The sequence below is a fragment of the Anser brachyrhynchus genome (assembly GCF_964034855.1).
Source record: "Anser brachyrhynchus genome assembly, chromosome: 2".
Taxonomy (NCBI): domain Eukaryota; kingdom Metazoa; phylum Chordata; class Aves; order Anseriformes; family Anatidae; genus Anser; species Anser brachyrhynchus.
This window is the reverse complement of record NC_137695.1, coordinates 147053737-147067443: the sequence shown is the minus strand read 5'-3', so window position 1 is coordinate 147067443 and position 13707 is coordinate 147053737. Positions and strand designations below refer to the sequence as shown.

The window sequence follows — 13707 nt, the reverse complement described above, 5'->3', positions numbered from 1 at the left end:
ACCGGTTCTACAGGATTTGTAGAAATTGGCCCAGGCACTGTTTAGATTACAAATGAGTCTCCTGAGTACACAAAGGTGTGTTTGTAGTGGACAGTCTCATCTCTCTAATGTCCCAATATATGCCAAATGGCTTCTTGCGCAGAAAAGCTGCTTGTTTGGACAAAGCTAGAAGAGCCAGAGGAGTCCAATTCAAAGGCTGTACGAAGGAACTGCTTTTCATCTCCAGACCTAGCTGAAGCATTCTGGCAGGCACAGTCACTCTGGCCAGGGGCTCGCAGAGGTCTGCCTTAATCTAACCTTCCACTCCTACCCGTGAAATCATGATAAATTATCGCAGGCGTTTTACAACAGGGAGCTTTAACTAGGAAAAGAAAATACGTGGGTAATCCTGACTATTTTACTGTTTGACTGTCTTCCACCGTCTGTGAAAGAGCTAGGGTGGGAACCTGGGTCTCCTGACTGCTTCTTGCTCTGCTTTGCCTCTGCATAAGCAAATCAAAACTGTCAACACCTGCCAGATCGCCTCTCCCTCACAGCCACGGCGTTCCTGGGCAGAGGCCCATCGCAGCGATGAAGAGATGCTCTCCAGACAGACGCTGTGAACCTCCTGAGTATGGAGACAGAGCTTTCTCTCAATCATGGCATAGATTTAGGGTCTTGCTTCCCATCAGGTTGCAAGGGATGCAGAAATGGTCATGTCCATTACGAGCTACATGAAAAACTTCTTCGTGTCCCTGTTTCCAGACAGTGATCTCCCCTAGCCGGGCCTGATTTTTGTAGTGATTTCTTCAGATAATGAGTTTGAAAAGAAGTCTATTAACTAGACAGGCTATTTTTCCCAGCAATTGAGGGAAACAAATAGTGTCATGTCCTTATTACCTCTCATCAGTTCTCCAAAGGTGCTAATTAGTCTGGTAAAGAAGCCATATGGATTCTCATCTCATCTCAGCAACATCTCTTGCTGTTACCTTTTTGATCCCACTTCTCTATTCCTTATTGCCTTGAGAGCTGTCCTGCCATCGTTTTTAAAAGCTACTCCGCATGTAGATTTTAGATGTATATATTGCGTCACTCAGGAATGTGACTTGAAAAAATGCCACAATATCAGTATGATTCTGGATGCAGAGGAAGCTCACCTGGTACTCGTGTTCCTTAGTGTGTTCTCCTTTTCTGATGGAAAACGTTGCACCATTTGGCAGCAGCTCCCTGTTGCGACAGGAGCGCACAGCGATGGGGCTGTACCAGCTGACAGGGGTACGGTCCTGGCAGTGCAACGTCCTTCACACGCAGCCTGGGCTCCGCGGTTCCCAGCTGTGTCGCCTTATGAGTGCTGCAAAGTCCCCGTCAGTGCTTCATTGTCTGCGATCCTCACACCCCACGGGAGGGCAGAGGCACTGTCCTAGCTGCCAGGGAGCACGTCCTGCCTCAGGAAGCTGTAGGTACATCTAATTCTCAGCGTGGACCATTGCAGTTTGTCACATAAGGAAGGCAGCGTGCCCCAAAGGGAGAGATCTGTTCAGAAATTACTCCTCAAGCAGAAGGTGTGAGCTGACTGCTGGAGTGATGAAAATGACAGTTTCCCTCCTGAACTAAGTAGTCCTTTCTATCAGACAGACATGCAATGTTCCCAAGACAAAAGGAAATAGGAGTGAGGAATGAAATACAGTATTTCCATGGAAATGACTCCTTTAAATGACTTTTTTCCTCCCTTGGATACCCACAGGTTATGAGCAGTCGCTTCCTACCCTACGACAACATAGTGACAGATGCAGTGCTAAGCCTGGATGAGGACACCGTGCTTTCAACCACTGAGGTAAGGGTCTCTGTCATCCTGAGCGTTTGCCTTGGCTCCCCGACTCATCTTGAGCACAGCAGATAGGCTCTTCCCTTGGCCTTGCTGGTGAACAAGTGCTATAAGGTTTCCCGCAATACTCTTCAGATTCTGTGTCGCACTTGTTTCAGAAACCCTGCCACTGCCTACCATCAGAAGAGCTTTTCACCCCAGTTAATTGGCTCATCATTAGCATATGGTTCTTCCGTTCTTTATTATTTTAGTAACATAGCTGCAGGCGGGTGTAGGCAGCCACAAGCAGTCAGCTTCAATACTCTGCTCTCACTTTTCTGATTAGGGTAGCGTTTCTTCCCCCCGTATTACCAGTAGGGTGTAGGTGGGGAAAGTAGGGGTGTCAGCAGCAGGGAACTGCTGTCGCTCCAAAACAGTGTCACCACCCTAATGCAGGATTTCACTCAGGAATGCTCTCTCGCTGACTGTTCTGTCGTCCCAGAAAGTTGGAGATCTTTGCTAGTTCAGTTGTTGGAGTGTTTGTGCCAAGAGCAAGATAGTGCTAGGAAAGAAAAATACTGTAGAAAACCAATTTTTACAACTGGGATGAGTATTGATTTCTGGAACCTCTTCCTGAGAACCACAGGAGCAACTGATGACAGTTTATATAGAGTGCAATATTTGGGAAATGCATTATTAATGATGGCCAGGGAATAGCCTGAAAAGCTCGATTTTCTTTTGTTTTCCCCTCTTTTTCTCCATGTCCATGGCCATTCCTTTCTCCCCACTTCACCTTTATGAAACTGCTTTCTTTGTCGGTGATGTGGACCTTTCACTGATGCAATTACTGCTCGTGTGTTAGTGAGGAAATGCCTAACACTAGCCGCCAGTAACTGCTATGTACCCTAAGATGTCACTGAAATTGTTCTGAATGGATCAGATTGCAACTGCTGTTCTCCCAGTTATGGTTTTGTTGTGCTGTGGTTAAGCTGCTCCAGAAGGAGCCATGGCAGCCCTCTTCTGCTTTACAAATGGCATTGAACCAGTGTGATACCAAGGTTACATCTTGATAGTTCCTGCTAGATCAGGAAGAATACAGCTGCTGTGAAATCATGTGCAAAGCCCTGCACAGCCCAAAAACCCCAAACCAAAAAAAAAAAAGGCATTTGTCCTAGGGCTGCAGTTCCTAATAGGTTGTTGCTCGGGATGAAGGGTCCAATCTCAGCTGCCCTGAGGGCCATGGTAAGACCCGTCAGTGTGCACTGAGGTGGTAGTGACAGCAATCCAACCTGTGGATTCCGTGAGGATTTGGGGCTTTGTTTTGTTTTGCCTGGTATTCGTCATCTTCCAAACTTTGTAGTCACTCAGGCTTTTGGAATGTATGTGAAATAAATAGTGTTCGGGTTCGACTCGGCCTTGTTTTACACTCAGCATTCTGAAATGCAAACATTTGTTACTGTGTGAAATAACGTAAGCATTTCTTTGGGAATTCTTACCTCCCGTGAGCAGCTTGCCGTCCATACCGCATGTGTGCATGGTGGGTTTTGGCTCTGTGAGCCTCACACCCCTGTGCCGCAGAGAGATCCCGCTGGCCATCTCTCTCCTGCCACTTTGGCATGCCTCAGCCAGGATGCTGGGGTCAGCGTCTCTCTTTGGTGGCTCTCTGTGAAGAACTGGGGCCTTTCTACCTCTTCATTTCCTTCATCATGCAGCTTACACAAAGAAATAGCCTGTTTCAAACGCAGACATGAATCGCGTGGTATGAAACTTCCCTTGAAACTGGCTGCTCATGGGTGGTCGTCGGGGCAAAGCTTCAGGGACCTTAAGAGGCAATTTAGCAACGTGGTCAAACACGGTCACATTCCTGTTGGGAGGAGCAGGCACCAGACACGTCTTCTGCTCTGTCCAGTTCTCGTGCAGTAAAGATTTTCCATTCACAGCAGAATGGCACGCAGTCGCTCTTGTGAGAGGACCTGTGTCATGTGCACAGAGGGATGTTTGTGTGGGAAGTAATTAGAAATCAGCATGAGTTAGAAATGATACGGGGATTTAAGAGACTGGCAGCCAGGCTGGCTTTTCCTGCTGATCAGCTGTGTGGTAATGCTACTAAAAATTACACAGGATAAAGACTAGTGATTCCTTTTTTTCTGTTAGGGTGATTGCTTTATTGTGTTTCACCGGTACAAGGACAGATACTTGAATGCACAAGTGAGGACACTGGGTGTTGCCACTTTATTATTTATTTAAGTTCGAGATTCTCAAACATCTCGAAAGAAAACAGATGGCAGGCTTTATGGGAAAGGCCTTCACAGGGAAAAAAAAACCTTTTAGCTTTTTCATGTGGTACTGATTTGGATGAGATCAGAACTAGCACAACGGTAACTGGTTTGTGTGCACTGTCTTTCTCGTTGGCCTCAGATTCCTTGAAACAACTTGAAAGAAAATAGCTAGTCCCTAACTTTGTGTTCCAGTACATGTGTGACTCTTCTGTTTCATAAAAATCCTTGTAAATGAGAGAAGTCTGACAATAATCACACAAAATGTGACTGTTCTCATAGCAGCTCTTCTTTATCTAACCCCTACACCCTTGACTTTGGCTGTGTTCTTGGAAGGTTTTCCAAGCATTTTTGAGCACGGTTTTAGGTCCCTCTGGTATCGAGAGGGAACTTTGTATGCAATGCAGAAACAAATGTCTCTTTTTCTTGGTTTTGACTGGGACAGTTGGGATTGCCTTTAACGCTTTTAAAAATTTCAGTCTAGCTCGAGTTCCAAAGTGTAAGTTGAATTGAAGGGACTGCCAACCAACTTTACTGTAATAAAAATCTTTCTATATGTATTTTTACCAAAATCCTTTCAAATCAAATGCTGATGAGCCTTCTGCAAACTACCCCGATCATCTCTTTCCTCGTATCACCAGTATTTGGTGGGATCCTGGGGTAGCGATCTCATATCACCTTCCCAATTCTCTGAGATTTGAGTTATTAATCTAGTTACAACAAAAGAAAAATAATACATAAATAAATAGGTATAAGAAACTCTATAGTCAGCATTTAACACCTTGTGACTCATATAGCATCATTCATTTTTTTAAAGTGCAGGCTCCTAAAGCCATTTAGCTACATGGGAATCTATCTTCCCCTTTATTAAGCTATACGTTTAACCCTCTTGGTCATACAGACAGTCTTTAAAGTATCACCTGTATGTACCTTAAAGGCTCAGAACAGATGGAATATAAAAAAGGAATCCACACTGGTTGTTAGTTTTAACCTCACTGAGCTACCCCTGTAACTTGAAGGTGCTTGACTCCCAATTTTCCAGGCTTTGTGTTGACAGCACTGAAATGGTAGTTAAGTGAAATGCGTGAATACGTGCAAAAGGCTCGGTTTCCCACATGGCTGCGACCACTCTATATTGCATCTAGGTATAAATGCATGCACCTACACCTATTCTTTCTGTAACTTGAAAAGGTTTGATATGTAAAGGGCAAGCTTGAAAATGTTAATGTAATGCTGTGATGCTCTAGACTCCCTTTAACAGGAACCATTAAAATGTGCATAATTATAGGGCAAAATGTCAAGCAGTCAGTTTAATTTACTGATGAATACATAGAATTAATGTTTTGCCACAGTTCCAAGATTTTGAATTATGAATTAGTGACAAAGTAATATTTTGTTTTGTTGACATTTGTTGAAACAATTTTGGTATTCATTTGGCCTCTGTCTTTGTCTGCAGGTGGATTTTGCCTTTACAGTTTGGCAGAGTTTTCCAGAGAGGATTGTAGGGTACCCTGCTCGCAGTCACTTCTGGGACAACACTAAGGAGAGGTGGGGCTATACCTCCAAGTGGACTAATGACTATTCCATGGTATTGACAGGAGCTGCTATTTACCACAAGTAAGAATCCAAAGCATCTGCTGTCCTCCTTCTGCATGAAGCAAAGTGGGGGGAGAGGGGGATGAAGAACACTCTTCCGGGGAGGGGAAAAATGGAAAGATAATAAATGGGTCTACTTTTTATGGGGTAATAATTTAAGTTCTTGGTTTAGCTCTGGGGATCTGGTAATCATTATTGCGCTTGTTGGGTCTCTTTGAAGTCACTTGTATTTTGAGGCAGTCGGACTGCTCTTTTTAACATCAGGAATTACACACTTCAAAGAGTTCCCGAATTCATTAAGCGGCTCGGCTGAATGGCCTGTAGCATAGCAGAAAGGAGGTTACTTCCAGACCAGCTCTGGGTATGTGTTGGCTGACAGCTGCAGTCTGCAAAGTCTTCTGGCTACTCTAAAAATGTAGCACAGTGGACACATCACAGACCAGCATACTGGGGAAAACCCCTGTTGTTAGAACTTCCGCAGACCAAAGGACTCTCTAGATTTTAGGAGAAAGGCATCATATTCTGCAGTACCTAATCCACATCCCAGCAAAGAAGACCATAGGGGATGATATAGGCCCAAAGGAGAATAATTTGAACAATGAGGACAGTAGCAGGCTAATTGAACAGAGTTCTTTCTGACTGAACAGTTTTGAAAGAAGAAATAGAAGATAAACACATTGGTATTGGCTATCCCAATATAGCAATGAGGGTGCTCTCTCTCCTACTTCTTCATTATCTTAACACTTAGGTCTGCATTTTTTCTTTTAACATTAAAAAAAAAAACATATTTTGTTTTGTTATTAGTGCTGTTTACTGTTTTGATGAGATGCTGATTAGTTCTCCCTTCTTGTTGGAGGATGGGACAAGAAGAAGGGATCTGGTGTATCCAGAGTTGAGACAAAATTTCTGTCTCAGCTGGGACAGAGTTCATAGTCCCTGAAAGCCCAGTGACTTGTCTTAATAACCCTGCTGTTGCTTTCCAGATATTATCACTACCTGTACACTCATTACCTGCCTGCCAGCCTAAAGAATATGGTGGACCAACTGGCCAATTGTGAGGACATTCTAATGAATTTTTTGGTGTCAGCTGTGACAAAATTGCCTCCAATCAAAGTAACACAGAAAAAACAGTATAAGGAGACCATGATGGGACAGGTATGTATCCACAGCATATTTTAGCTGTTGGGAGGCATTGACAATACAACATTTTGAATTTCTAATCAGGCTTACAGAATGAATAGCATTCTGTCTGTTTTCTGCAGTTTTTAGCATGGCAGAGCTATAAGTAGACTATAGACTTGCTTATTATAATGACGGGAAGTCCAGAGGGAGAAATGGCAAACACCTACTATAGATGACAACTTCTCTTCATAATTTCTCACACTATGTTATTCATAGTGATCTCACAGTCATGGAACTGATGATGCTAGTGACTGAATTTTAGTTAAACTCCAGTTTTCTAATTAAATATTCTAGACCTAAGACTTCATGGAATGCTAGAAGCAGAATTAAATTCTCAAAAGGTTTTATGTTTTTAATTATTAATAATGAATATATAATGTACCAGGCCATCCCTATACCATTTTCAAGTATGTACTGTGATTCAAGCACTGACATTGGACTGTCACAACAGAGGTAATTCATGATTTTTAAAGTGTTTTTTTTCCCACAAGAAGCATTTTGTCCCATGGTGACACCATCACTCACTAGCAGCCATGAAACATGTGCTTTGGGGCCTCTTCCAGCTCCCGGATAAGTATTCTATTATGGCAGAAATAGGTATACCTTCTAGTAACAGGGATACATGTTAACTTGGGGGCACATCTGCTCCTCCCTTGTGTGAGCAAGTGATGAGAGTAATAAAAAGTCCTATAAGACCTTCAAGTCCTGAACAATCTTCTGTCTGTGCTGCCGCAATGTCTGTGATCAGTACTACCAGGATTACTAGGGTAAGGAGGAGAGAGGAGAAAGAAGCAGCCCTCTATTTTCCCCTCACATTTTCTCCTGTTAGCATTACCTGTATCTTTGAGTGGGGAGTGGCCATACCAGTTTGTAGACTCTCTTATCTGTATGCCACTGCATTTTCATCTCATGTTTGGTAGTATTCAGCAGTTCAGACTCATCTGGGTACCTGGGAGACCTTACATGAACAATAAGGTGTCATCCAGAAAGTGCCTATTGCTTCCAGTTTGAGCTTCACCTCTCCACAGGGATGTGCTTTGGCTGTTTGGCAAAGTCTGAACATTCATTTTTCTTTTTTTAGTACGGGTGGCTTGAGTCAGCCATGAACTATAACTCTCTAAAAGACAAGTTGTTCCTGCAGCTTTGGGAAATGTAATGGACTATGTTCATAATTCCTTGAAAGACAAATAAAAAATTAACATAACCTCCGTGTTGTGACAGAGATTAATAGTCATATGGAAATTCACTGCTAATGGACAGAATGTCTGCTATAATCCTCTAGCAACAAGCTTTTGCTTGCTCTTTAGTGCCTCTGTATAGTCAAGAGTCTGTAATCAATGCACATTATAAGCTACCACTTGAGCTAAACTGGACAGACCTTGGATAAAGATCAAATCTTGTACAACAATCATTTGGCAGTTCCCTGACTTCATCAGTTTCTTCCCATTTTAATTAGCACACTTTGAGCTTATGAATTTATATTTGTTTTTAAAGTGTAGTGGAAACGTAAGTGCCATAGAGATGCATGAGAAGTGGCACAAAACAAAACTTAGCAGTTTCACAGCATTCATAGTTTCTCGTAAGTAATAGTTCTGTTGTGTTCATACACATAGGCCACGTACAGATAGAGAGCAATAACTGCTTTAAAGCTCTTAGGGCTTCTTTTCTCAGAGATGTTGATTTTCAATGGACTTTTATAGGAATTACAGCTGCCCTCAACTTTGGAAAATTAGTCCACAGGATTTCACATATATACAACTTGTGTTGACTTTTACTGAGCTCAGTTAGAAGGTAGCTGAAATTTGTATAAATTTCTGCAAGTCTGGACTGCAAAAAATGTGGTTTTGACCTGAAAAACTAATTTCACTGTATCTTTCTCCTATGGCTGAGGGCCATGGGCAGCAGCTTGACTGTAGGATGTGCACATCCAGTGGAAAACAGCAGCCATCTTTCCTTTCCTGTTGTTTTTTAATGACTTGTTCTCTCTCCTAAATAGCTTGAGGGTTTAAAAATAAAGAGAGAGAGAGAGAGATGGGGTGAGGTAGCATGCTGGCAGGCTCTGGGAGGCCTGCCTAGGGGTGTCATGCTCTGGGTGAGGCCAGCCCACAGTCGGACACTCAGATCACCATGCTGTGCTGCCCTCAGTGGTGTTTTGAAGGCTGGGGTGGCCAGCCTGCCATCGACAGCTACCACCACAGACAGGGCATCCTTCCCCTGTCTTGAAACCCCTCACAGAGCAGACTTCATCCGCTGCCACTGAGCTGGGCGCTATCAAGCCCTGGTGACACCACCCCACAGCACGGCGTCAGCCTGGCCGTGGCGCCCGCCATTTTGTTGCCTCACAGCCGCCGCCTAACTTCTTGCTCTGCTCTCCACACAGACGTCCCGGGCCTCGCGCTGGGCTGACCCTGACCACTTCGCCCAGCGGCAGAGCTGCATGAACACTTTCGCCAGCTGGTTTGGCTATATGCCGCTGATCCACTCTCAGATGAGGCTCGACCCTGTCCTCTTTAAAGACCAGGTCTCCATCCTGAGAAAGAAGTACCGAGACATTGAACGACTCTGAGGAGCGCTGCCGAGGGGGCCGAGCCACCCCCAGCCCCGCCTGGAGCCAGACTGTGCCGCGGCACGGCCGTACCCGAAAACGGCGAGCGGCGCCCGGGGGCGCGCGGCTCCGGACTGCTTCACCCGCCTGGCAGGCTTCTGTTGCTCACGACTAGGTTGTGTACAGTTTCATTATGGAACATTAAATAATTATTTTTGAAATGATTGCTATGCAGGTTTAAACTTTTTTAATGATCAAAAAAAAAACTATTAAAAACAGAGTTCTTTCTTTAATCAAAATTGTGTTGGTTGTGAATATTTCAAAGCTGCCATTTCTTTCTTTCATGCGTTTGATTGTCATTGCAATTTTCATTCATTTTCCCCTGCAAAGTTAAACGCTTGAATCTCACAGGGAGAAAATGCAGCAGTTTCAGAAACGAATTGAGCACAAGCAGGACAGAAATGAAGTATTATGTTTCTCCTTTACTGCTGACTTTTTAATATTTTGTTTCTCCGTTTTCCGCAAGCCGGTAGCGGCCACTATGGCAAAACTCCTTGGGATGGATGGAAAACTGGAGAGCCCCCAGTGAGCGATGCGCGAGCGTAGATCCTGCTGGCGGGGGGCCCGTGTTGGAACACACCCGGCCCCGCGCTGAGCGGGGAGAGGAACATCCCTGCCGAGGAGCAGGCCGGCGGCGCTTGCTGCTTCTGGCAGCAGAGCCTCACTCCCTGTGGCCCTGCCAGTGGGCGAGCGTGGCACGGCCGGTGTGGGGCACATGCAGCCCGCCTGAGCCATTGCTGCTGCCTGGCCACGGCAGCCGAGCCTCTAGAAATAGCTTTGTGTTGAGGGCAAGAGGGATGTTGGCAAAAAAAGGAAGCATGTTAGTGCTTGCAACACAGGAATTTGGCCTGTAACAAAGTGTTTTAAATGAAATCGAATCACGGGCTTCTCTTCTTATTTTATTTTTTGGTGCAAATAAGTGGAGAAATTCCCTCCTGGAGTTTTGACACCTGAAGTAAAGTGCGTTGTCAGGTATCGGTGCTGGCAGCAGTGGGTTCTCCCAGACTTGCTTGAGGCAGGGTAACTAGGGCAAAAGCCTGCCCCAGAAATACCAGCTTTGCTCATGCTCCAAAAAGGTTTTATCATTTCAGATGGAAGCATTTTTTAAGTGGAAGTATTCCAATTGTTTACTTTTTTGTACTGCTTTGCTTAGTTATGTGCTTCTTTAAATTCAAGAATGAAAACGGAAGTGGTGATCTGGGTCAGGAAGGTGTTGTTATGATTTGCTAAGACAATAAGCACTTTAAAAACATTTCAAAATCTCACATTTTTGAGGTGCGTTGGGGCCTTCTGTAACAATAGCCACCCCTAAGAGCTCTGCTGGAGTCACAGCAAGAGGGCGTAGCGTCATGCCCACACACTACGGACCAGTAAGCCTTTCTATACCTCATTCCTTTGCGTCCAGGCTGTCCAGTACCAGGGGTGAAGAGTAGCTGGAGAAATAGGAAGGACGGACCAGAATTACGTTTCATTCAGGCTCAAGCACTGACTTACTACACAGCTTTAAGCAACTCCCATAAGTGAGTCATGCCTCAGACCCTTGTTTGTAAAAGTAATAGTTATTGGTATTAGAGGGAATGCCATAAAGCCTAAATATTTTTTTTGAGATGGCAAGATCAAGATCCCTAACCTGAAAGTTGCTTTAAAACTGCAAAGTACATATTACTAAATGTTTGTATGCAATTTGGCATGTAAAGACTTGCAAAGAGAGGTTCGCTTTGCATATGTATTGCAGTATTTGAACAGAGCACAGCGAGTTAGGGCAGGAACATCAGGCTCCTGACATTTTGTGTTAAATCTGAACCAAATCTTTAAAGGAATCTGCCAAAACATGCGTGAGACTGCAGCCAATGACTAAATGCTGCTGAAAGGAAGAGGTGCCGCATTCCCCTGCTCCCCACCCCTGGCCGTGCAGTCTCGCTTCGCACCTTCTGCCACTCTGGTGCCCACCGGATGCTCCCTGTGAGCCCATCTAACTAAAGTCACAGAAAACTGACCATTTGCTCCATTTTTAATGCCATTTTAGAGAGTCAGTATGTGGAGAGAGGCAAGAGTAGAGGTAGACAGGGAGCAGGATATCCTCCTGTCTCTGTATGGTGAGCTGCTACTTCAGCTCCCCACATCCCGTAAAGCAGCTCCCGTGCCATTTTGTCCCCTTGCAAATCAGGCAGCTCTTCCAGGGACTGGAATACATCTTCTCCTCAGACTGTTTTTGGAGCTTGTGTCAGACACTGGACGAGGTGGGCAGGGGTCGCGCTGTGCTCGTGGCCTGGTCTGGGGGCAGGTGCATGGACGTGCCCACAGGAGCGTCTGCAGCTCGGGGAAGTAGCTACTGGTCGAGGGGGAACAGGGAGAGGGAAAGAGGGGATCCTACAAAAAACAAGAATCGTAATTCTGCTTGTCTTTTAGTTAGTGCCATCTGGGGGCACACGGGTTGGATTTTGAGTACCAAGGGAGCAGCCAACCTGTTTTGGAGTGCAGCGAGAAAGGCCAGGCCTTTAAGCTGTTTGACGTTCTGTTACCATCGCTTTTTGGGGCGGCGGAAAGAGACCGTGCTAAGGCTCGCTCTGAACGCGGTTCGAGGTCCTTTCTGTTTACAGATCGCTAATTAAACTAGAAGCAATGGCAGGGTTAGCTCCAGAAGGGATCGGGACATTTAGGCACATTCCTCTTTGCAGTGCGTTACCCGGGCATGACCACCTCTCTAGGAGGGAATGCGTCTCGCGGCCGGTAGGGTAATGGCCATGGGTCTGCGTCCGTGGCCTGGGCACCCGCGGAAAGAGCTGGACGCAGATGCAGCGTAGAGACTCGGCGTGTTACACTCGGTGCGGATGCTATCAGCGGGTGCTCCTGCGGACACTAGGCCTGCTTCCAAGTCTCCTGTGCGTGTCTGTGTCGGATAGAGCCGTGTTGTTCCTTTAGTGAGTGAAATCACCCTTTTATCACATCCTACGTGCGAGTAATGGTTCTTTGTCCTTCCCCCCCCCCCTTAATTCAGATGGTGCTGAAACAAGGTTCACTCCTTGTTGCTCCTTTTGTATTTTTTATTATAATTTCCTTCTCTTATTTTATTTTTCATTAACAGCAGGCTATGTTAGCCTTTACTTTACAGGTACTTGAATGCCTGATGACTTGACTGAGTGTTATGCATGTGGCCTTTTGTAAAGGTTACTGACCTTAATTTAATCAGGGGTGAGATGGATGGATGAATGTGAACAGATCCATGCCATTAAAACAGAGTAAAAATAGGGATTAGAGTTTGGGAGAAATGATGAATTTTTAATTGAATTTATTAAAGGGGAAAAAAGAAAAAAAGAAAAAGAAAGAAAGAAAGAAAGAAAGAAAGAAAGAAAGAAAGAAAGAAAGAAAGAAAGAAAGAAAGAAAGAAAGAAAGAAAGAAAGAAAGAAAGAAAGAAAGAAAGAAAGAAAGAAAGAAAGAAAGAAAGAAACCCTTCCCAGTTATAATTTCAATGAAATTTATTGCTGGAGGAGGGTTTCACAGTGAGAAAAATGAGACGCAAAAACAGGGGCAAATTTCCAAGATAGAAAGTGCCTGGCTCTCCATGCAGTCCTTTGGGCCTGTACAAGATTTTATTTGCCCTCTTTCTATGTTGTGAAAAACTCAAGTTATCACCGTAACTTTTTCCAAAGGTGAATGTTTAAGCTATGCTACAATTTCATAATGAACACAGTGGTGTGCTAATGCATGGCTATCGAGCGCTTTGATCTTTTCCATTTGAAAACACCATGGATTTGATCGCCTTCAGATTTCAGTTTCTTTCGTAGAAGCAACTTTGACAAAGGAATTAATCTTTCACCAATGAGCGCCTTTTAAAATAGCTCATTTACCAAAAGATGTCATTTCAAGAACGGAAGTAATCATTTGACACTGAAACAATAAAAAACAGTGCAAAGTAGACTAGTTTTATCTGTTAATTCTTTAAGTTCCCGGTGTAAGATAGAGTATCTTCCTCTTTCTCTCTCTCCCCCCATATCCCAAATAAAAGGCTACTCGGTGTTTGTCATAACACCTGTTTTGACAGACAACAATTTCATTAATTCCCCCAGTTAAATGTGCTCTCACAGCACAGGGGGGGGTTGGTGTTTGGTCTTTTTTCCAGGCTGACTCAGAAATACAGATATTTAGGGGTGTCATCCTGACAGGGCCATTTTCATGGGCTTTAGTGGGACCTGGCAGGGACAGGCCTGTGGTCTCCTGTCCCACGCAGGCCTTAGCTGGCGTCTGCTGGAAACAAAACGGCATC

General features: G+C 44.5%; 1 protein-coding gene across 1 annotated transcript in view; it reads left to right on the top strand.

The window, feature by feature from the left end:
- EXT1 (exostosin glycosyltransferase 1) overlaps window positions 1–12851 on the top strand; it is a gene marked incomplete at its 5' end in the record, with an annotated part of 172961 nt that extends 160110 nt beyond the window's left edge. The window contains 4 exons of the mRNA XM_080582040.1: window positions 1724–1813; window positions 5516–5676; window positions 6639–6810; window positions 9218–12851. Of these exons, the coding sequence (XP_080438166.1) occupies window positions 1724–1813; window positions 5516–5676; window positions 6639–6810; window positions 9218–9403 (609 nt within the window). The 3' untranslated portion in view covers window positions 9404–12851. The remainder of the gene's footprint in view (window positions 1–1723; window positions 1814–5515; window positions 5677–6638; window positions 6811–9217) is intronic.
- Between the last annotated feature and the right edge of the window lie 856 nt (window positions 12852–13707).